General features: G+C 38.5%; 1 protein-coding gene across 1 annotated transcript in view; it reads right to left on the bottom strand.

Annotated features, from left to right (window-relative positions):
- The window catches only part of BANK1 (B cell scaffold protein with ankyrin repeats 1), a 134635-nt gene that overhangs the window by 96958 nt on the left and 11882 nt on the right, over positions 1–25795 (bottom strand). The window contains exons 2-3 of the mRNA XM_058804077.1: positions 17547–17945; positions 9983–10048 (exon numbers count right to left, since the gene is read on the bottom strand). Of these exons, the coding sequence (XP_058660060.1) occupies positions 9983–10048; positions 17547–17945 (465 nt within the window). The remainder of the gene's footprint in view (positions 1–9982; positions 10049–17546; positions 17946–25795) is intronic.

Here is a 25795-nt window from a genome sequence, read left to right as displayed (position 1 = left end):
TAAAGGTAGCTTACAATCAGTTTCTTTTCTGTTTGGCTGTATCAGAAAAGGCCCAAGAGCCTTTAGTGAATATAGTGAATCCTTCACCACATCGCAGAATTTTAATAATGAAAAAGAACTGCCAACTAACCACGTCTGCAGAGCTCTGACTAAGCCTGGGTTTTAGCAAAGGTATCCTTTACCTACTATGTCTCAGCTGTATCATCACTCCTCCTTTCCAGACACACCATTACCCTTTGTGAAACAATCCTGCCACCCATCTCAAAGGCCTGCAGCAGCTCTTCATCACAGAGGATTAGTCAGTATACTGCAGTCATCTCATTAGGTTATTGATATAATTGCATGCAGTCCAGAGTTAAAAAATCTAAACTGGCTTGTGAGACAATATCCTGAGAGACATCCACACTGTCTTGTATTACTGTAAATTATCAAACACTCAGTTACATTTAAGGATACAAAGAACTTTTGAGGTAGGTATTTTCCTCTTAAATGGATACAGAATATTAAAATAAATTAGTGATGGGCAGAATGCAGAACAATAGCAATTTGGCTTTGCTCAAAGAAGTACCACAGCCATTTTGCACTTCTTTGAAAAGGTGCCCAAGTGACTGAGGTACACAAACCATACAGTGCTCCCAAGTGGCACAGACATCTTTCCAGACAGTGACAGTACTGGCAATCTACAGTTAACCTTCTCAATTCTCGCTTGCATTTACTTCCCCCATATGCACCAGTTTATCCGATATAGAATGTTTTCTTGCCTTACCAATACTGCCTTCCTTAAGGCTTAGATTTAACAAAGTACCTCTATAATAAATGCATCTGCTACATGCAGCTATGCCATGGCATCCTATTGTAGAATCTTTTTATCCAGGGATATGCTTTAATTGTTGAAGGAAGGAGGGAGGGAGGGAAGGAGGGAAGTCCAATGTCCATAGTTCCTTTAAGGAGCTGAAGTTTCCTTCAACATCTAATCTAAGTTAAGCAGGTCCAATGATCATCACTAGCTAGTAAAAACTGCCCATCCTACTCCTGCTTATATTCTCATGCCTTTAAGGCAAAATAATTCTGAATTAAAGCTATGAATTCAGCATAAATTGTTAAAATTACACTGAACCTACATTATGATCCTGTGATTATGTACGCCCACAGCACATATTTTGGGAATGTATTCACATTTTAAGTTACTCATAAATCTTACATACACAGAATCCACTTCAGAAGATAACTCATATGAGGTACATGCCGCTTCTGAATTTTTTCTGCCACTTTAGGCAAAGGAGTCTCACAGAGACAAGAAACATTCCACAATCAGATTGACAAAATGAAAGGAATGAATAACAAGTCTGGAAGGCACTGGATTCTCAGATGTCAGCCATCTGTCAGTGATTGTTCAAGGATCACATAGATGCATTCTAATCTATGTAAAGTTCATGACAACTTTATTTCTAAAGTCTTCACTCTACTTATCAAAGATAATAGCAGTCACTTTCACCCTTCGATGCCAATAATTCATTTACTGAGAACATTAATCCTATTGCTAATAAGTTGGTTTAAATTAGGATAACATTCTTTCTCCTGTTAATGATTGCATTTTAATATTTTTATTATGCCTAGCAACATCTAAATGCAATATTAGAACCTCAACCCAGTCACTACTGTGATAGCACAGCTATCCCAATAATAGACAACTAATAAATGTGGCTCTTACATCAAAGACTTGGATATTAAAGAGGATTAGGATTCTCTTGCTGACTTGAAAGTGGCTATCAATTTATTGGCTAAAAACCATCAAGCAAGACCTCTTCCACTAAACGTAAGGTCTACCTGACAATCAATGAACCACATACAATAGTCCAAGAACCACAGGGATCTCTATTATCACTGCAATACAAGCACCCAAGTTTGGAACCACCATCTCCAGCCCTCAAATTCCTACAAGCAGTTGCACACAACCTGTTCCAATATGTGGAACATGAAACAACCACACGAAAAGTTGTTTGTCAATGCTGAAGAAGCAATAGACCAGAGATGATGCAAGCCTTGGCTTGTTGGCATTAACTGAAACAAAGCAGCTCATAAAGGTATTAATACAACAATAATGAGACTATAGTAAGACAAACGGAGAAATGATAGACAATATTTGTTTTATGTAGGCAGAAGGTGTTGCCAGATGTTCAAGTTTTTGAACATTTAAATTCTGGACATCTTCATTATTTTCCCTCATTACACTCCTGTTTTTAGCCTGAAAGCAATGGCTAAGGAGCTCCACTAATTTCTGAGGCTTTCAGAAAAATTCAGAATTTATAACTGAGGGTGAAGATGATCTTAAAAATAGAAGGCTCATCAATATTATGCTGGACTATGTAAGAGAGAGGATTTGTTAAAGGGTATTTGTTGCTTGGTGAACGCGTTCTTTCAATGTTTTATATAATGGTGACCTATTAGTGAGGTTTCTAAAATGTAGCAGTAACAATTAAAATAATTGATAAATAAAACCAGATCCTTTCTTGTAGGATCAAAGTATAAGAAATTATTAACTATATCCAATGATGCACAGACAACACTATGAGCCAAAAGCTAAAAAGAAAGGAAAAATTGATTACAATCTTCTCTTGAGTAAACAGGGCAGAACTACTGGGAATTATCATCGATTATAGAGGGTAATGCTTAATTTTCATCAGATTACTTTTGTTTGCTTACTTTTGACAAATATCTGCTGCTGATGGCCACATTGAAAGGACTGATATTACATTTACATTAACTTAAAATACTAAAATATAGCACACATTTACTGTAACTTAATTGGGGACAACACAGATGTTTTCAATTTCACTTCAGTGTTCTTTCCTAATTCATGTAACTTCAATACATCAACTTGGTATCTCTTACATAAGATCCTTTGAAACACATTATTACTTTCAATTGAACATTTTGAACTAGATTCATGAATGACTTTCAAATTGTATTCCTTTACATACATAAACTGAGAAATACTCATAATGCATCTCAAGTCTCCTGCATATTCAACAACTAATGTTTCACCACAGCTTCTAAGCAACTCTCCTACCACATCTACCTTCTCCCTCACCCACAAATTCTAACCTTTCAAATACACTCTAGTTATCCTTACTGCAGCCTACATGAGAATTACAAGTGTTCTCTGTCTTTGATTACTGGGTAGTTGCTACATGTTTTGAGTCAACAATGTATGTGACAGATTTAGGGCATTAAAAACAGCAGAAAACAAACTTATGAAAGATTTATGTGTTTTCTAAGGCTACCCATGAAATGAATCTCTCCGACAAAATTAGGCTGGTTTTACAAAAGCAAAATGCCTGATAACTTCACAAATTTTAGCTCTTCATCAAGTTTTGCAAAAGCAATGCCAGCTGAAGAACTTGAAACTGCAATACAAAAGAGGTCTTCAATTAGCCCTAGATCACACATCATACAAGAGAATGAGAAATGTGGGTAAATCAAGTTAGGCAGATGACAAGGAATGGGAAGTTCATCTAGCACTTGTGGCCACCTTGCCACCTGAAAGAAAAGTCAGCATGTTCCAGTGTCAAAGATTTAAAAGAGGATTACAGCAGATGCTTTAGATGCAGGAGACATCCTGTGTAGTATGGTAGGTGCACTCTCCAGCACAACATGAGGTAAAGGCAGAGGTGGTGCCACTGCGTTCTGTGAGGTATAACTGAAAAGGTTCCCATGTATAAGTGACTTTCCTGCAATTCAGAAGCCTGAAAGCAAATGGTTCTGTGAGTACCCAGCAGAAATACGGATTAAAGAAGAACCATACAGAAAAAAATGAAGTAACCATCTGTAATGTGGGGGAAGAAACCAGGAAAAAAAGACATATGCACATCATATTCTTCTTGCAATTTGCCACAAGTTTATCATAGACATTTATGAAAGATAAGCCTGTTAAAATGTGGATATCTGTAAATGCTGTATGAGCTCAGCAGAAAGTGCAGCAGAGTGGGATTCAAAGGGAGCCTCTAACTGCACAAATTACTCTATACATTAACCGAGAAAGGCTGTGAGAAACAGGGAGGCAGAAAACATACGCCATGCTGGGCTTCTTTCAGTGGGACTGTGTTCCTTGCATAAATGTGAGATTTACTCATTTTTACCATAAACACTCTCTAAGATATTATTTCAAAGCAAGTCCCCTTTTCTGCTCTGCTGAAGTTTTCTTTTACAATGGTAAGAGAAGGCTTAGGAATGAAAAGGTTTCCAAAAATCACAGAAAATTATTAATACATACTTAAACACAAAAACATCTAACCTCATTCTTAGTTTCTTTCATTTGTTTTCTATGATGAATAGATTCCAAACCATGATAAACATATTTATTAGTGAACAAACTTAGTACTCTCAACATAGAAGCATTATTTATGTTCACTAATATTTATATTCACTATCTTTTGCAAATTCACTGACAGTTATTTTTGTTTTACTCAAATGCATTCTCAGCCCCAGTTTCTCCTGCATGGTTGAGTTCTTCTGTCAAAAACAGTAGCTTTCTGCAAGTTGGCCTATTTTGCCCACATCTCCAAAATATTTATATTACTGTATCTATGGTGTACAACTTTTCTTGCAAATAAGTATCAAACTGACAGCTCCTTTAAAAGCTATCAAGAACAGTTTTTCCTTTTCTGAACATTATATATAAAGTTGGTGTTTATGTCATCTTAGCAACCAATGGTGCTGTAGTTTTCATTAACATCTATTTCTCTCCCATAACAGCAATCCCTGAAAAGCCCCACATCTGAGTTACTATACACATGCAGGCAAAGACTGATTTGCTTTGGAGGTACATGTTCATCTAATATTTTATCATCAGGTATGTTTTTGTACACAACAATTTATCACTCTGATAGAACTGTAGCCTAATGGAGTCATCATGAATGCATCTAAACAGAATATGAAAGTCTTATTATGCGTAGCCTTTTGGGATCTGATAGTAAAAACAAAAGATTCTGCCTTCAAATAATTCCCCAAACTGCAAAAGGAAATTTGGCATAAGTTTATTGATAATCTTTAAGAAATAACTTGCATGAAAATGTAGACATTTCTTTTCGTATATACTTTCATATGATTGCAACTCTGTATTCAGAAGCAATCTAAAGTTATAACAATGAACTGGTTCTAACTGGCCTCTGATTTGGAAGACATGTTTGATTTTGTCAGTGCTTTAGCTAGGATGGATATATTTAGATGCTCCTTGGGTCTGATTTTTTTCTTTTACTGCCTATCAATTCCTTCTATTATTTTTTCTGCAATGAAATCCATGACTTTCAGCTTCACCAGCAGCACTAGGAACATGACTACTCTGCTGAGTTTGACACAGCAAGACTGTCCCAAAAAGTTTCTATTAGGCATACTGATTAGTTTGGAAATAACTACCTGCCTGAGGTCATTTGGGTGCTGAGCAGAGCTGTTGATGGAACTCAAGCCTTTAATTTCCAGTTTCTGGGGTCTGCATACTTCTCCACAGAGAAGTAAACTGAAGTCTGTCCTTCTATGTGTACCAGAAGTTCAGTTATTGAAGCCTAATGATTTGTTATAGTCTTTCCATCCACTTCAGAATTACTAGAGTTCTACCACAGTAAGAACACTTACTGTGTTAGAACAGTAAGTGCTTTTGTTCCATTTCTCTGTGCTATCAGCACACACACCTCTCACCTCTGTTTCAGTGAAGGATTATACAGCACTAAACATTGCCCAAAATGAGATGCGCTGCTGCACCTGAGACAGGCTATCCTCCTGCTACTGACTTAAAGTACCACTGAAGACAAAAGGACTGATAGAGGCATCCAGGGCTGTAAAACCTCCAAAACTAGTTAGTCTGATAAAATCCTCCTGCAAATTACTTATTAGTGCAAAGGGGCCAGCTGCAGCTGCCAACTTTACCTCTAAACTCCAATTCAATTCTTCCATAACTGGCTCAAACTGCACTCTGTGCCTGGACACAGAAGTGGCACACTGCTACCTTTAGAAATACACACATATAAAAGGATTTGTTGTGTACAAAGAGGAGGGTCTGAGAACCAAAACATACTTCAGGGAGGCACAACATTCAACCTGAAAAGGGGTTTAAGTTTTTACAGGTATCACTCTCAAGGACTGATTAGTCAAACTTTCTTTTGGCCATGTTTGAAGCTATTCTCTTTATGAAGACTATGCTTTAAAATCATCAAAAAAGAACGTGGATGGAAAGTAATGAAGTTTAACATAACTAAAGTCCTTTCACAACTGCAGTGGGAGAGGCTGGAGGGAAAGGCACTGGTAGAAGGCATTCTCAGCCTTCACCCTGCTCAGACATGTCATTAATAATATCAGAATGTATACTGACACAAAACAATATACTCCATGTTACAGCATCCCTTAAATCAATCTGGTAACAGAAGCTAGCTTGGACTGCAGCAGGTAATTTACCAAAGAGGGTGTCTTAGTGTCAGAATGACAGCAGAGCTTCAATACCTGCACAGGGCTCTTATCAATGTCTGGATTAAATTTATGATACTGTTCTTGATCTGTACAGCTCTAAATTACATGGGATTTGTCTAAGAGACCACATGTCTCCTGTGCCATGCTGCCACAGCTGCTGTCAGCAGAAAGACTCACTCCAGACATGTTTGGTACTAAAGAAGGGAAAAAAAAAAGAGTTGTCAGCAGGACTGACTCACTGAGGACAGGCTGCTTGGAAATTTACTCTCATCTTTAGTTTGAAATAGCTATTCACCCTTAAAGTGGACTAAAAGGTACACCACTTTCCTGGGAACACAAGAGTGATATTTTTAGACATTTGAAAACCATGCTTGTTTTCTAACTCCTGATTATTTCCCTTTGGTTAGAGCTATGAATTGAAAGGTAATCTGAGGTCTTCATTTTTTAAGACAATGTCCTTTAATCCAACAGAACAGACACATTTTATTAAAATAGGATTTTAGATAGCATTATAGTAGAAGAATAGCATAGCAGAGGTACTCTTAGAGCTCTTTATCTGCAGAGGGGATGCCATTTGTTTTGTTAAAAAATGCTGGCCTGTTGTCAGCTTAGTTTGGTAAAGGATACAGACACAAATGTATGCACATACATCTTACCTTGATGAGACCTCTGAGCAGGACCAAAACATGTCTGCTGTTAAACTTAATAGGCAGACAGCTATCACCCTTTAAAATTACCTTTTGTGTTTCACTTGCCCATCTCTAATTGCTACAGTTAATTAGTGCTAGGATAAAAGCTTTAGTGGTAAATGTTAAAAAAGACAAAGCTGTTTCACAGAAGGGGAGGAGTCTTTTCAGAAGATGAGCATCACCTAATGGGTACCTAAATCTGAGTTTAGCTCTATTTTGTAGTTCCACAATAATGCATTCATATTTTATGTTGTGGTGACAAGGCTGTACACCCAGATCCTAGTACAATTGCTTCATTTTTCTACCTTAGTATAAATGATAAATAATAATTCTTTGGGGAACAGAAAATTTCCTGAGGAACCACAAGGGATAGTCTCAAAACACGTCTCTGTAGTAATTATAACAAGTGCTCTTTTCTTATACAGAAACCAAAAATAAAGAAAACACAAAAATATTTGTAAGTGGCTGAAGAGCTGATTTACTCTGCTATCACTGACAGGACTGAGTCCTCGTATATTCACATTATGGTCATTAGTATTCCACAACTGGATCTTTTCCCTCACTCAGCAGCAAATCAATTGTTTTCACATCTGCTTGTAGCTCATATTTCCCCAAAGGATTTCAGTGATCATATTGTTTTTCCATTTTCCAATGTACTGTCTGACCTTGTTCCTCAAAGCCTTGCACAATTCACTGTAGTCAATCACTTCTTACTGATTGTTAGCGCCTTGCTCATTCCCTATCTTGGTTTTAATGAATATAGGAGTATGTTTTTAGTGATCTTGTTTTTAATATGTCCTGTCATCTACTCACTGTTCTTTCCATCCCTGTTGCTTCAGATCCTTCATTTAGATTTATACTTCTGTTCAACTTTCATTCCAGTTCAAGCTAAAATTCCACCTTCTTTCAGGTTATCCTTTCTTTTGTATGATGCTTGTATCTACAAAACAAACTTCAGCTTTCAGCAAGCCACTATCCACTTCAGATCTCACTCAAAGCACCATTCTTTTGGGAATTTATAGGGTTCTGGCAAAAACCCTTTCTTGGCTTATAATTTCTGCTCACACTTCTGTTTTGTGTGTTTCATTCAATTTAGCACCGCATACACTTTCTTATTAGGCAGAAGCATAGAGAAGAGACAGTCTCTGGAAACATTTCACAATTCTTCCATTTCACAATTCTTCCAAAGTCAAACCCTGTCTGTTTACCCTACATTCTGGAAGGCACAAACACTGGCTAATTTGCAGCTACCATCTTATCTTTCTTGGCTTTGACTGATGCACTGAATGTCAGAAATTCCAATTGTTCCACTTCTTGGGCTACTTTTCCCTCCAAAGCTCTGCAGTGGTATCAGGTAACTGTTCCCTGTTGCATCCCTACAGAAGGAATGTTGCCATGTATTTTCTTATACTTGTCTGGGAGTCAGCCATAACCTCACATACAGGATGCTATTACTGGGAATCCCTCATTTCTAACTGTCTCTTTCACTTATCACAACAATGGATCATCCCTTTGGTCCTCTTAGCAATAACAAGACATCATTAACCAGCAAAGGCTGCAGACAATCAGTGCTTTCAGGATGACTGCCAAAAGCTGACTGAGATCCACTGTTCAGGGAACTTCTGCAAAGACTTCAAGTGAAGCTTTTGCTTTTAATGCACAACTTTCTTTGCTGGAAAGTGCCCAAATCCCTTTATTTCAATATCAACCATTCAGTTAACCGCAAACTTGGACTTAAAGCTGCTCTTCAAGCAGCCATAAGAAAACAGAAGTAGCTCAGAGGACTCATCTCCTTTCTTTTCCTGGGATTCTGTTTTCTCTAACTGTTCCCTATTTTACTGTTTCATTTTTTTTTTTTAACATAACAATGATGAATGAGAGGAATGGTGGGGTCAACATATTTCACACTTGGGTGATGAGCCAGAAAGCCCTCTTCATACCAAGACACTTGAGTGCACTGACCCATGGCACATTCAATCCAAAGCCAAAAGAGACCTCCACAGAAACCTTGGCAATAGGTCTCAAGGGATAAACCAGCACACCTTTACTGCAGCTTTCTGCTTGAGATCACACCATTACACCCAAGATGCCAAGAGACTCACAAAGAGACCCTTATCAGAATATGGAAGGGGGTTGAATAGGAAAGAGAGCCACTAACCTCAGAGTCCAGCAGCACAGAACTGCTATGCCAGGAATTCTAGAATAACTTACTTGTCCCTTTGCATTGGTAAGCATGCTGGTGCTATTAAGCCAATTGCTTTGCATCAGTGTCAACCCAGAAATAAAACTCTCCAAGTAAGAACTGAGGACAGGAAACATGCTATATAGCTCTTTGGCAAAATCTTAACTTGCTTTCATTAATCTGAAATTCCTACTAAAACTCTTTATAAACTTTCACAGCTACAAGTAAACTAAAATGGCAAATGTCAACAGGGGCTGAAGCTGTGATGCAGATCTTCTCCCAGCCCCTGGTGAATGATGCTGCAAATGTGATGTGAGTAGGACTGACATAAATTAAATTTTAAATCAACTCTTTCTTACAAGCAAAACTCCTCATGCCAGGAAAAAGGAAAGCTCTCCATGTCTTTTTCTACACTGAAATCACAGTAAAAAACCCCAACCCTGTTGTATCTCCTCCCCTTTTCACAATCCACAAGATTGTGTGGGTATTGATGTGGGGGTGGATGTCTGAGAACAAGGCACGTTCCTTTACACAACTGTATACTGTGGTAGGGATGATTGCCTTTCATGTCTAACAAGATATAAGAGAACAAATTTTATTTTCTGAAAAGTACTGGCTTTATACTCTGAAAGGCAAGGAGAATTCAACTCACCATCTGCAAGAACTGCTTCATAGATGTAAGACACAGAATCTCCAGGATTTTCATCCCATGGTTTATCTAGGAAAAAGGAAGATAGATATCATCACACTGATTTCCAATTTTCTTAAAAATTAAAATCTATATGTATTTTAAATGTAAGATAAAGCTATTATTCTGCAGATAGAAAAAGAAATCTTAGAACAAATCCAAGGGCTAGTACAGAGGAACTAGCCCCTGGATTTATTCTTACATTTCTTTTTCTAGAGAGATCTGTATTTATGTTTTTTCAGTAAATATCCCTTTGACTGATTTTTCTTTTTCAATTTACCAGAGCTGGTGAGAAAAGTGTTCTTGAGGAAGACATTTCCCTAGAAGTTAATATAGCAAACAATGCGAGAGGAGTTGGGTATAAGATAAAAATAGAATAATGTGCATTAAATGGATACAGACATTGCAGTTCGAAAGAAAAGACAGTGCTCTGTTTGATAATACAATAGATCTGGTTACAGACAGTACCACAATTGCAGAGTGGTTTGGGTTGGAAAGGCCCCGCAAGAACATTTAGCTCCAACTCCTTAGCCATGGGCAGCAACACCTTCCAAGAGATCAGATTGCACAAACCTCATCCAATCTGGCCTCAAACACTTCCAGGGATGGTGCATCCACAGGTTCTCTGAGCAATCCATTCCAGTGCCTCACCATTCACATTGTAAGGAACTTCTTCCTAACATCAAGCTTAAGCCTACCCTCCTCCAGTTCAAAGCCATTCCCCCTTGTCCTATCCCCAGAACCTTCTATGCTCTGGGTTGAGCAGCCCCAGCTCTCCTAGCATGCCTGCAGGAGAGGTGCTCCAGTACTCTGAGCATCTTCATGGCCTCCTCTGGACTTGCTCAAGCAGGTCCACATTGGTCATAAGTGTTCAATCCAGAGCTGATGCAGCACTGCAGGTGGGGTCTCACCAGAGCAGAGGGGCAGAATCCCCTCCCTCATCCTGCTGCCCATGCTGCTTGGGATGCAGCCCAGGATGCAGCTGGCTTTCTGGGCTGTGAGTGCACATATTGACCTCATCAACCAACACCTGTAAGCCCTCCAGGCTGCATTCAATCCATTTTTCACCCAGACTGTGTTTGTGCCTGGGATTGCCCTGACACATGCAAGACCTTGCACTTGGCCTTGCTGGCCTTCACAAGGTTTGTGCAGCTCACTTCAAGCCCACAAAAAGGTCCTGTCAAGGTCCTCCAAATGGCATCCCTTCCCCTCCAGTATGTCAACCGCACCACACAGCTTGGTGTCAGCAGCAAATGTGCTAAGGGTGCATCAATGCCATGACAAAAGAGGTCAAGCAGCATCCGGCACAGAATCACTGGATGGGTCAGGTTGGAAGGGACCATTGTGGCTCACCTGGTCCAAACTTGCCTGCTCAAGCAGGGTCATCCTGAAACACATGGCAAAGAATTGCATCCAGACAGCTCTTGAACATCTCCAGTGAGGGAGACTCCTCAACTTCTCTGGCAATCTGTTCCAGCGTTCAGTCACCCATGTGGAGAAGTTGTTCTTTCTCACATTTAGGTGGAACATCAGTTTCCTCTCATTCTTTCTCATCCTATTTTGGCATCACTAAGCCTGCCTCCATCCCCCTTGGCACTCTCCCTTCAGGTACTGATAAACATCAAGGAGGCCCCTTCTCAGTTGTGTCTTCTCAAGGCCCAACTCTCTCAGTCTGTGCCCCATAAGATACTGTATTAACATTTTTTCAGGACCAAGTTCTGGACTCACAGCCTTTTTAGTAAGTGCACAGAGACCCTCCCAAGAGTAAAATCTGATTCTGTTTTTCTACTATAAACTTAAATAGGTGTCATACTGCATTTTTTTCAGGGATAAATGACAATTTTAGTTTGGACCCCTTATTTTATCCCATTTCTAAGAAGATGGCACTAATCTAACACAAGTAACATTATTGTGAAATTACAAGTACCAATTTTGCTATAACAACAGTTGTGTGCAAAAAAATATACAAGGAGTACCTTTACAGAGGTCTTCTCCAGATGCCTTCCAATGACAACTTTTCAGCAATTGTGACTGGTAAGCACAGTACAAGACTCAGTCAGACTAAATGATACATTACATGAAGGACACATAAGTCTACAGATTCACACAGCCATTTTATAGCATTACCTGCAAACATACTTGTAGGGAGTCTTAAATTATTTGGCAGCTTGAGAAACAGTCTCACAACTGTAATTAAATACTGACTGATAACTGGGCCATAAATGATACAAATTTGGTTGATGTCCATTTCAAACCTTGAAAGAGCAGACTAAAAATGATAAAGGCATTAATTTATTGTTTTTAAAAATTTACAAACTAAATAAACAAGGAAAATTGCAGTATGTTTAGTACATGCTGTTGCAATAATGCTTATGTTCTAGTCATCTGACTTCTATTATTAAGTTAAATTTTAATGAGTGTCCTAAATGCTGCTAAAAATGTTAAAAAAACCTAAAAAGACATGCTAAAAAACTTCAGGATGTCAGTGCACTCACTTTTCTGGGCATCATAACTTTTCATCCAATTATTGGCAAAACTAAGAGGAAAAACCATCACATACATGACACATACTTCAGAATCCAAGGGTACCGTGACTAGCTACATAGGTTTCTTAGCAGCTCATGTTGTAATCTAACAAACAAACCCTAACAAGTAAAGCCTTCTCAGAATTTTGCAGAAAAAAAGAGAAGAAATAGGAAAGAAGTAAAACAGTTTAAGTGACAGGGGATGACAGTCTCAACATCTTATCCAGGGTTGCCACCTCCAGACAATCACTTGAGTTTGTCTCCTGCTTTGAAATAGCCAGGATTTCATGTCAGATGAAGGAAGTTGGTGACACAAACCAGTTTTTTTGTTGGCAGTCATTACCAACCCCCATCACTGCACTGGCATCCCTCCTGAGTGGAATGGAGAAGCAAAGCATCTCAGGAAGATGTAATACTCTGGTAATCTTAGCAGTCCCTGTAGAGCAGTTCAAAGACTCATTGTCAGGGAAAAATGGAACTGAGAGCTATACTGCAGCACACACCAACTAACAAATGTCCCTTGTGCTCTTGTGCTTATGATACAGTCACACAGACTATTTTCATTTTAATTAAAAAAATGTAATTGGCATTTGAGGTGGTCTACAATAAGCAGACGACATCACTACCTTAAAACTCCAACAGTGGTATGCACTGTCTGAACGTAAATACATTGGGGAAGGAGTAAATAGAAGCACAACCATGTGGTCTCATTTATTGAAACCTCTCCTGGCGGTGAACAAGGCCAGAACCACCCACCAACTTTTCTCTATTTATTCAGTCTTGTGTGTTCAGGAGAGAAATCTTCACAACCAAGACTTGGGTCACACACAGAGAGCATTTAGTATTCACAAACAAACAAGACCAAAAATTCTAGTAATTTTCTTGTTCAACTTCAGGGTTTTTTAGCTTAAGCACTTTAGCTTAATTTTCTCATAGACTCCAAGTCAGCATCAAAATTTAGGTGAAGCACTTTCCCACTGAAGCCAATGGTAAAGTTCCCACTTGAATCAGCTGTTTAGGTCATCAAAAATGAGCACAAATCTTACTCATAGCCTAAGGAAACCCATTGGCATTCATTACTTGTATTACTTGTATTTGAGTACCAATGTGAAGAGGATTTTACAGGAGAACAAGCAAAGCAGTGGAGTCAAAATGTGAAACATTACTTCAGTATTCGATGTTACATCAAATCACAATAAAATTGATGCCACTGCACTAGAAATGAAACAGGAAACAGATACCATAAAAGTTATGATAAAAATATGATTATTTCTTCCTCTTTTCTTTGGTCTGCACAATGGAAATTAGCCCCTCAGTACCTGAAGTGGTCTGAATAGCTGCATGAGTTAAGCCCTATTTTAACTCTCAGCCTGCTTTTCCCACATTTACTTGTGAGAGAAAAGCCCCCTATGCTAGTATCTCATTTGTCCACATTTACCATACTACTAGTTGCAAAAGTAGTTTTATTAACATTACTCTTCTTGGTCATTAAATTTGCTTGCAGATACATGGAATATCTTTTAGGTAAACAATCAGAAATTAGTGGCATATTGCCACCTCAGGTAAAAGTTCCAAATTTGTTCTGAGAATCTTTCCTGGGCTGTCAAAGACTCTGGGTACCATTTTCTAGTTGGGTTATATTACTTTATGTACCGCTCACTTTTTAATAAAATAGCAACTGATGAATGGATACATAGAGATTTGATGTGCTGTTCTCAACTATCAAATTTTGTAGAAGTAAATTCTTGTCCATATTTCGGCATTAAAAGAAAAAAGGGATACCACTGATAGGGGAAAAATCTGTAAGTGGAAGTGACAAGAGTTCCTTTTGTGGAACTTTAAAAACAAAACCTAATAAAACCACCAGCAGACTAATGGATACTTATGACCCCTGAGCTGTACCAAGAAGCCTCACCAAAAGTTTAATAAAAGTGTAAATGCATTTTGGAAACAGTGTCACAGAGAATTATTTGTTTTAGATAAGACCTGTTCTCTTTTTGCATCATTATTATTGATGACAACTTCAGGAGAAATTGAGGACATTTAAGGATTTAAGTTAACTACCTATAGATGTAAATATCTATCTATAGATCCTTTAGATAAACACATGCTTGCCTGAATTTGAAGTCGTTCAGGATTAAACAAAAACCCCAGCTACGTTTAGTACACCAGGACACTGAATTAATACACTGAAAATACGTCAATTTAATCTAAAAAAGGGTACACAGTTCAGCAGACCAAGGACAAGTAGCAGAAAGACACAGGAGAAGGAAAAGACAGACACAAGCAAAATATATTGCCTAATTCTACTTTCAACAATATTGGGAAAAGCTGATAAAGAAAAGCCAATTCTAGAGTCTCACTGGACCATCTTAGATGCTAACATAGAAAAATCAAACTTCTGAGTGTTCTCCTCCCTCTCTGGGGGTTATCTTTTTATGGCAATAGTTACAGGATCTACAAAATTCAAAACCAAGTCAATCTGAATGTGGCATTTTCAAATAGTGAAACAAATCCTGTAAAAAGAATCGTTTGACAACAATAAAAATATTTGTGATCCTCTTCATGCAGAAGACAAATATAATAAAGTCTGTCAGCATCCTGGAAATATGTCAGAAAGGTCACTCTCCATATCTTAACTCTCCCTTTACTCTTCCAAGATGTTCAAACAGGAATGACAAACCATTCAGATTTTGTGTTTGAACCACATTACAAACAAGCTCTCTGCTGAGTACAAAACCCCCTGCATCTTCTGTTCCATTTAGTTTTACTCAACATTTTAAATAGTTTTGATTTTTGCCTAGTATATTTGGCACGTATACTACTTTAGAGCCAGAAGGAAGTTTTAACAGACAAAGCCCTGTCTGCTCCAAGAAGATGAAACCAGCACCATCTGGCAGGTGAAATAATTGTGGGGGCATATAAAATGAGACTTATTTTGCACTTCTTCCATCTCAGGCTGTAGGGAGAGTGCAAAGAGAAGAGCACCTAGGAGAGAAGAGACAGCTAAGAGCTTATCTTGCCCATGAGCTTTCCCAAGTACAGAAATCTGTAGTGGAATGCTGGTGACTACTATGCTCTCCAGCAGAGTGTTAAACTGTGAGATAACAACCTGATTTAGCATCCACCTTCAGCTGTTCTAGCTGCCTAGAGGCCAGTCCTCAACCCTGGCATCCATTAGTCCAAGGATCATGATGGCCCACTGTCCTAAGGGATTAACAGGATTTAGTTGCAGTGGAAGGTATGTGGTATGGCCATTGTAATTAAAGCACATTATTGAGTTCTCAGGCTCAATGTCACTTTCAGAGTGATAGCTCTTGTCAATACTGAGGAGACAAGAAGCTACAAATGCTTGGGAGAATAAGTTAAGAGTAATGAAGAGTTTAGTGGGAAAAAAAGGATCTGAAAACCACAAAGAATATACACAAAAGTGTTTTCATTACTATCTCTAAAAGGGTCAAGAATATAAGGGCCTAGGGATGAGCACTGAAAACAAAAGGGATTGAAGACAATGATCCACATGAATTGAAACGCGAAATCTTGTGTTTCTGGTCCCAATGAAAGGCAAAAAAAAGAGTGCTCCAAGGGAAAAATAATCCTTGTATATACTCAACAACCCCTCAGCAAATAATTTTAAATAAAAGGGAAAAAATCTTCTTTGCCAGATGTGCAGTCTGTCAAATCCCTGTCACACATATCACAAAGGCTAAGAGCTTAACAGGATTCTACAAAAGAATATCCTATACACAGACACCATTACCTTTAAGCAGAGGTAAATAATGACACACCATGGGCATCTTCTTTCCTCAGAGCTTAAATCACTCAGATGAAAGCAAATCTCTTACTTGGAACACTTTCACCGTGCAACAGAGAGCAGAGCAGAGGTCTCCCATCAAGCACTGATCTAAGCTGGCCTGGCTGATGGCCAGGGTACAGGAGTGCACAGAAAAACCAGGGCCAGAGCAATTCTAAGCTAACAGAGTGGAGGGCGGCTTAGCTCTGAAGCACCAGGCATCACCACCACCTCCAGTCCTGGATCTAGCTCAGTCCACTGAACTGGTCTGATCCCAGCCCCAGTCCATGCATCCCCAGTAAAGATGTACACACTGAGATTGAGGCCTTCAACAACTATTCATTAATTCAGCTTTCTCCTAATCTCTGAAGTCGCAGATTTTGGTCACTGTCAAAGTGATCATCTGAACACCTACTAAACATCTGGCATTACACTTAAGTCCCAAGGGCACAGGTAATAAGTATTCTTGTGAATGCACTGACCTAACCAAAGAACTCTCCTGTGTCTTCTAGGAAACTCTTTATTGCTGCAGAAAGGTTTGCAATTTCCTGTGCATGTGTCAACTGATAGTATCTAAGCACAGTTACTTCTTATATATACACATACACACACAGAGTACAGACCCACAGTTTTCATCCCATTAAAAAATGGCCAAGAAGCTTCAGTCTGAAGCTACATATAGGACGCAGACAGAAATTGCAAACACTGCCTTCTGAAACAAAACCAGACAACCAAATGAGCCCAAATTGTCAAGTCTGAGATATGTACTGAGGAAAAGGTTATTCAATATTGAAGATGGTTGGGGAGAAGGAGTCTAAAATGTATTTTTGAAAACACCCATCTCATACAGGGAGACTGTGTGCAGACATTTGGGACAGTTTTAAAGCCCTATAGCATACTTAACCTCACCTACTTAAGCACAAGGCAGCAGGGACATCCAGCTAGGTCATTCATTCAGCTGGGGTCTCTCTACCTCAGTGCTCAAAAGAATATTCTTGGTTGTTCATGGACATCCAGAACTAGGTTAAGCTCTGAGAAAAAACCTGAGCTGCAGGATGTCTGTCAAGCACAAGCTCCAATGCCAATAAAATAGCACCTTGCATGCAAAAGAAGCACAACATTCTGCTTGGCAGACAACATCTTTGCTAAATAGCAAGAGCTGAGAGGAGGTAAGACACCTAAGGATTACAAACAAGTAGTAGTATATTACCTGGTTGAAGAATTTCTTTAACAACAGAAATGTATTCCTCAGGCTTCTGATCAGTAGAAATCTCTTTGCTGCCACCAGCTAAGGTCAGTATCTCATAAAGAATCTCTGAATTCTCCACTCCACAAAGCAGAATTACCACATTATCCGGAGGTTTTAGAACTTGTTCCAGAAAATAACTTCTCCTTTGATTCAGGCAGTTAAGAAGTCCACATGAGAGTATCAGGAGTTTACATTTATAAGACAGTAAACAGAGTAGCTCTTGGTGCTTGAAAGATGAATTTTCTAGATCATAGAGTAAGATTCCTTCTTTGTCCACTACGAGTCCAAAAAGAGATTTTAAATACAGAGCCCACTCTTCTGCTTCTTGCTCATATATCACGAGGATATTCTTTCTATTTTCTAAAGAGAAAAAAACATTAAAAAATATTTTCAAATGAGGTTTAAATACATGATAAACATCAGAAGACAGATGGACTGTCATCGTCCCCATCCTTCCCCCCCCTCCAGAAAACCTTAAGGTGCTGAAGAAATTATCTTTAGCAGAAACCAGCTCATCACCTTGAAATTACAACATCTCCTTATTTCTAAGGCCAAAACAGAAGGACTGCCCACAGAAATACAGGAAAAATAACTCAGGATATTATGTTTAGAATAACTAATATTTCAGAATATGTATTGAAACTGCAGTATAGGGAGCAGAGCACATTGACATATTCTGCTCCCTCCTAAAGCCTTGACAAATAGGCAGTAGTATTAAAAATTAACAGCTTTTAATGACAGAAGTAAAAAAATATGTATTTGAACACATGGACATGATCCAACTTCATTAGAAAATTCATTGGTATGTTTAGGATATTTTGTCAGCATGGTGTCAGGATGGAAACTCATGATCTTTCTTTACGGTCCTTATGCTACAAAAATTACTTGAGACCTGACAAAAATAAATCTAGAACTGTATTTTTTCAGTTCTTTCCCTTTAAGATGTAAAACATGGTAACTAATACCCTTCCGCAGAGTTACTAGGGTGACAGTTTGAGACAGAGGCAACAGGCACAAGCTGAAACACAGGAGGCTGCTCTAAGCATCAGGAAATGGCTTTTCTTCGTGTGAGAACTGGCACAGGCTGCCTGGAGAGGCTGTGCAATCTGTCTCCGTGGAGCTACTCAAAAGGTGCCTGGATATGGTCCTGGCTCTAGGTGTACAGGAGAGCTCCCAAATGTCCCATCCAGCCTCAGTCATTTGATGGTCGTGTGAAATCATCAAAAACTGTGATTTGATGAGTAACACAATAATAATATACATTAAGCCAGGGGAGCTTAATAGCCCCAGTGTAGTTGACAATCACAGCCCCATGGAGCAACAAGTGAGGCTGAGGAATAGGTACAGCTTCTGCACTTTGCTTCACTGTGCCTCAGAGTGTCTGCCTGCTGGTCAGGGTCAGGCAGCCTGACTGACACTTGCCTGCAGTGCACCACAGCTCCTTTGAGTGCCTAAGCTGCTGCACTGTGAGGATCAGGAGATATGGAAACAGAGGGTATACAGAGCTAAAATGTTTCTGGGGCACACAAAGAATGTGGGCAGTGGGATGCACTGTTGGAAGAACAGTACAGATGTAGCTAAGGAAAATAAAAAAACTTGTCAAGGATCCCACATCAGCCCACTTATAAAAGGATAAACTGAACGAATATCTCCAGTCCAGGATTAATGCTTAAATTATTTGTCCTACTTTTCTTTTAGAATAAATGATTTCTATTATTATTTTGACAATTTGTTCATCCATTCTTTCCTCTGGAGATACTTTAAACAAAGCTTACTCAGCAAAAGCTGATTGAAACTTGTAGAAAAGGGATTCTATCATTTAGTCTCTTGAGTTCATTGTATGTCTACAAACTCCTTGAAGGACTGTTGCCATCTTTTTAAGATTTGTGAAAGCTCACCCTTCCACAAAGTTTTCTGTCACAGGAAATCATAAAGGGTCATGCTCAACATTGTAGCAGGTGATGATATTTCAAGTTAACCAACTCTTACCAGCACACTAAAACAGGGTAATATTTGTTAAAATGTATTTTGACAGATGAATACTGCATTTCCCACAGTAAAAACAATCTGAAAAATATCTGTTTCTGATGAAATTATGAATATTAATAATAAGGAAAAGAAGCAGGGTATTTCTCACTTAACTCAGAGAAAAATAGTTTGGTTTATGATGCTGGGATAAAAAAAAATTACTTGCCACAAAGTTGTTTTCAGAATCTCATCTGATCTTCCATAATACTCAGACAGACATGCATGAAGTACAAACAAAAAGCTATGAATTGCTACACACTTTCAAAAGAAGAAACTGTATTAACAGTGCTGTAAAGCTCTTCCAGTCTGACCACACAGTTTCATATCACAGAAAATGAAACAAGCAAGTACCTTCTTGTTGCAGTGTGTTGCAGTGTCCTGTTTTAGACATCTTAGTCCCTTCCCAGGTGTGGAAATACCTCTTTTCCCCTTCCCTCTCGCCCCCTGCTGGGCTGTCAATCAGTCTTAACATTCCAGCAAGGCCATCGTGTGGTCGGTCAAGTTCAAAGGATGCCCTTCAGGCCTGGGGTCATTGGCCTGTCTAGGTGTCCCTTGTCCCCTGAGACCCTGCTCCTCCCACCTGGTTGGTGCCTCACCTGTCCCTGGGCTTAAAATGAGCCAGGACCATGTGCTCAGTATTCTGTTGGAGCGGTTACCAAGATTCAGATGTCTGTGACCATGGAATAAAACTCTGGATATAAGCCCTCCGACAGAATCTGTCTCCTTTTCCTCCTCACCCTAGCCTGAAGCCCTTCCACCTGAGGTAAACTGAGTTTCTACAAGCCTGGGTTTGTTTCAGTGCCCAGCTGCAATACCCAGCCAGCCAAAAGTGTCTGAGGTGAAACACCACAGTTGTCGCCTTTGGCCCAGCAGCAAAGGTCAGACCAGCCCAGGTACAATCTACCTGGTAATATTGGAATCTTATTCCAATACCTCCTATTTACATACAGTCCCTATTAACTAAAAGCATTGTAGCAGTTCCTTAAAAATGTGGATATAAAGACAATACTTACACCATAAGGAAAATTTAAGAATTCATTCTTTAAACTTTGAATTTACTTGGTTCTAACTTCCAGCCGTAATATAATTTCATATTTCTGCAATCCTAAAAGAGCATCTCTTCTTCTGCTCTCAGAAATCCATCCCCTAAGGTCTTCAGATTCCCATGAAGTAACTCTTAGCCTTGCCTTTGTTACAGTTTGTAAACTAGGATTAATACTCTTCCCACCACAACTGGGACATTGTAGAACTCTCCCTATTTTTTGTCCTGCACTTTTGTGAATCCTTCCACCTTCTCAAAATACTGAGAAAACCAGAACTGCATACAAGGTAGGGGATCCTTCATACAGTGCATGAGAAGAAAAAAAATAACCTTGGGTATGCACATGAGCTCATAAACAATGAATTTCATTCACATTCATTCAACCCTGTGCAAATGGAAAGTAAAAGGCTTGAAAAAGGTACTCAAAAAATTCTAAAGATGAAAGTGAGAAACATGCATCGAAAGGATAAAAGAAGACAAACTAATTCTACTTCCATATGGAATATCTGCAGTCTGCAGCTTTGATCTTGGCTAAGCAGGAATGAGAAAGGGGTTTTATGATGTTTATTGAAGGTTCAACTGCATTTCTTCTCAACTATATTGATTTTTATATATGAGAAAGAAAGCTTTATTTGTATAAGAAAGGGAGAGTGAAATATATCTAACACCACACTTGATAGAATAAAAACTCTGCAGCACACATCTCAAAGCTCTAATGCAATATGCTCCCCCTATTTAATTTGTCTTTTCTATCCATATACAGAGGGAAGAGCCATGCTGTTGAGCAAGGTTTTTCATACTGCAGTTTGGTGCAATGTTTACTGATGCAAGCAGCAAGTGCTATTAAGTCACCTCTGGGAAACCAAACGTGGGTATGGTTTGAATTATAAGCTTGCAATTTTTTTTTCCAACATCGATCTCCCTTCTGTATTAAGAGTTAACTTCATTATTAAGCAGGAATGTAAGGCTTGCATCTTATTCTCCCCAAATTGCATTAAAAGGTGAAATATATTTTGAAATGCTTGCCTGAATAGAAATGCGGAGTCAAAGTTGACCCTACAAATAGCTACAATGTCCCCTATCAAAAATCCCCTCTATGTACTAGTAGCTTTTTCCTCTGATACTGTTTTCACCTTCATAGATTCTACACAGATGCATATGCAGGTACCTTACTTGAAAATTAAAGCCCACCAAAACTCTGCCTTTAGAACAGCATTATTTTTCCTGAAACAAAAAACCAATCAAGTTTGGCTTTACTGCAACACTCCCCACTACTGAATATACAGTAACAATGCTCAACTTTTCAGCCACAGTTTTTTCCCCTTCATTATTTTCATCACTTAATGAATAATTCTTTGAATTTACTGCACTTGAAATATAATCTAAGTAGAGAATAATTTTGTTCCCTTGAAAGTTAATGTAATAGAAACTACCATATCCTGACAAAATTAAGTTGTGCTTCATCTGCTCCTACTTGCAAACTGACTCAAAGGTAGAAATAAAACTTATTATTAGTTCAGCAATGAGAAACAGTAAGAGAATTTTTGCAGTCATCCATAACCTGAAAGGGGTTCTTCTGACAAGCAAAACTCTTCTCTATTTACTGATGCATGGTTGCCCAAGAAAGCACATCTCATGTCATCTGAAGGGTTCTTTGAGAAAACCTGCTAGATACTGTGAGATTTCTGTGACCAAGAAGGAATCAATAACTTGTGCATATAGGGCAAAAGAACATGTCTTTTATGGCAAGAATTATAAGATATAGCCAAGTGAAGAAAGCACAAATATATTAGAGTTAAAGGAAACCTTAAGGACTCTGCAATGCACCAAACACACCAGGAAGGCAAAAGAAACAAATGGAAAATTGCGGTCTAGTAGCTGCTCTTTAACAGATATCTCAGTTTATGAATCTTGCAGTCTGTAAAAGATCATTTCTGTGTGTTTAGAAATAATCAAGAAGCACTTGTTAATGCTCATCTTTGAGAATGACACTGCACAGGTGTCAATTCATTCCCTATCTTTTTAAAGGCCTTTTAGGTTTGTAGGAGTTTGTAAAGGTTTGTAGGTGTTTGTAAAGGTTTGTAGGTGAAATGCTTTACTTCTAGATATCTTTAACCTGAATTTTACTACAGTTGTTTCCATAATTCAGCACTAACAGAGTTTGTTTGATTTAAATAAGGCTGATTATAATTAGGATAGGATATAAAAATTGGCTCTACAGTCCCATTACCTTAAGACATTTTGATGAAAAAATGTCAGGTTTGAACATCAGCTGTTATCCAAGTTTTAATGGAAAGATGGATCACCATATTTCTCAGGGTTGTCCAGAGCCTTTTCCAATTAGGGTACTGGAACCAAACAATGGAATTCCCTGCTATTCACTCAGCTGCCCATGAACTCCTATAACCACATATCAAGCCTGCCACAGTCAGCCCCAACAAAAACGTAATGCAAATCTGTTTACAATCCTCACCTTAATCCCATCAACCTTTGATACCTGTGTGAAGAAAACACCCGCTCAAGTTGTTCTCCACCCTTAGGTTGAGAAAGGACAGGATAAACTGCTAGACAAAGCAAAGTTTGTCCCTTTTATTTCTTCCTGTCACAGACATCGTCACTTGGGGAATGGAAAGTTGTTTGATTTTTTAACAATATCACTCTTAAAAGGAAAGAAATGTATGAACTCTGTCAGTATGCAATGAACTACTATCCATCAGCAAAAATTTGTTAAAATAAGTACAGCAGTTAAATATCTCAAAGGAGAAGTGGAAAGACACTGAAGCTCTTGCTCACTTTCTCATAATATATTGATGAAAAATCTGGACAACATAAGTGATATGGAATGACATCCATTGCATCTTTAATTCTTTTGTGAATAGCAGACTACACTCTCAAAGATTATCATGAGCATCTTTTCGTGATAAGAACTCGCACAAAAAGAAGCAGCATTTTTTTTCTAGGCAAGCAGTGCCAGGATAGAGCTATTCAAGATTTTACAAGTTGACTGCACTCACCTACATCACCCCGTAGGATGAAACTATGGATGCAGTCATGAGGGTCATGACACAATGAAAAAAAAATGGAGCATGAGAAATATCAGGAAGGATAAAATAACCCAGACTCCCCTCTTTAGAAGAGAAATTTTGAAAAACTGAGTAATCTCAAGAAGATTCATTTCTATCTGGGCTGTATGTGGGATGAGAATGACAAGCATACATACTAGTTCAAATAAGACTTTAGAATCTAAAGATTTTTAGTCTCTTGGCCCCTTGGCAATCTTTTGACAAAGATTCAACCATTCATCTCTTCACACTGCTTTCCCTGATCACTAACAGTGGTATGATAAAAACTGGAAAAAGTTTCACTAGCACTTCAAACAACTCCTGGAATCTAACCTTTGGAAATAGAATGAGAACATTTAATTCAGCACTAATGAGTGGCCTTAGCATAACAAACTGCTCCTCACTCATCCAGAAGGCATTGATTTTCCCAGTCAGCACACCTCACACACATCCAGTAAATGTGTCTCAAAATGCAACTCCAGCCCTTGGTTTCTGGAATTCTGCAAGGCAAATCCCCTGAAGGAAGCCAAAAAGCATTCATTGCAGGAAGGACAGCAGAAAGCACTTTAGAACTACTTGCAGATAATGGAAAACATTTTCAAAGCCATTCATGTTGCTTCTCTGAGGTGTTCCAGTAAAGGAAATGAAAATTATAAGAGCCACTTGTAAACTTTAGAGTGAGATCACAAAGTAGCAAAATTGCTGCAGTACACCTGTTTCAATTAAAGCAATTATCCTAAAACAAAGGACATTGTTGCCCTCACTGTATCAGCCAGCAGTGGCTGCACTTCTATTCTCAAATGCCTATTTAACTAGCATGTAACAAGAACATTTTCATCCTTTATGTACCTTCTGTTGGTAATTGCTAAATTGTATGTGAAAACAAATACTTGCTCTATCTCTATGAAATCAAGCCTCATGACTTCATCCTTCTTACTAAGCTTAGCGAGGTCTGGAGTGGGCAAAATTAGGTTCCACAGAGAGAAAAAATGTTTGTAGAAATGGCATCAGTTTTCCCTTGACCTAGTTGGTTTTCCCTGTAAAGAAAACCATTTATCTTCCTTATGGTAACAATGGGAAAACAGAACCAAAAATATTCCTGGGGTGTCCTTCCACAGCACCAACCTGGCACAGGTAGACCAGAAAGATTCCTGACTCTCAAACATGACAAAGCTAATTTTATGCCCAAAAAGCTGTTTGTCATCAAGCAATATGGCCTTATTTCCTGGTTTAGGCCTTTCTCTCTGATCTGTCCTATGGATCCTTTCAGCTGAATATCTACTGACGGACACAGGCTCTTGCTTCTAATGAACAAGGCTAAACACAAACATGGGATATAGAGGACAGAAACCATTTCTCTATTTCAAGGTAGACCTGCTCCTCTATCACAATTGCAAAGAGGTAAAATCTCCTGTCATTACAGGCACTTCTTGGAGAGCAAATTGCACCTTCAGTAGATTTTAGCACAAAACAATCAGGTAATTCAAAAATGATTTAGACATGAACAAATAATGAAAAGAAATATACCATAATGACAGCACGAAGAGCTGGAGTAATATGCTACTCTTTTATGACTGCCATGGAACAAGTCCTTAAGGTCACATAAAAACCTGAACAAGTCTTTAAAGTCACAGGAAAACCTGAGGAAGCTGTATCAAGTTTGCACTACCAGACGTAACCACCACTTGAAGATTTCCCTTATAGTATAACTATGGTTTTATAAACATGAAATATTTAAAAACCCTTAATTTCAAAGTGTCCTGTTAGGGCAGACAAAAGCATCCTCTTTATCTGAATTTTTTTTTTTAATTTCCAGAGTTTCTCTTATCAGGATGCCTTTACATGTTCTCATCCTGACATAGTGCAGGCAATTTTGGATTTATCATCACATTTAAATTCTGACTTAAATTCAATGTCTTTGCTTTTTCTTTTGCCTTCTCTTACCTTTTTTTATCTGCCCCCTTTGATTCCATTGTTACTTCCATTTCTCACAAATTCTTAACTTCAATTTCTTCAAAATAAGAAACAAAGAATGGAATACATGTTCAGCAGATATTATTTAGGGAAAACATTATTGT

This window comes from Ammospiza caudacuta, chromosome 4, assembly GCF_027887145.1.
Source record: "Ammospiza caudacuta isolate bAmmCau1 chromosome 4, bAmmCau1.pri, whole genome shotgun sequence".
NCBI lineage: Eukaryota > Metazoa > Chordata > Aves > Passeriformes > Passerellidae > Ammospiza > Ammospiza caudacuta.
The sequence above is the reverse complement of the archived record's forward strand: the minus strand, read 5'-3'. Positions and strand labels throughout refer to the sequence as shown.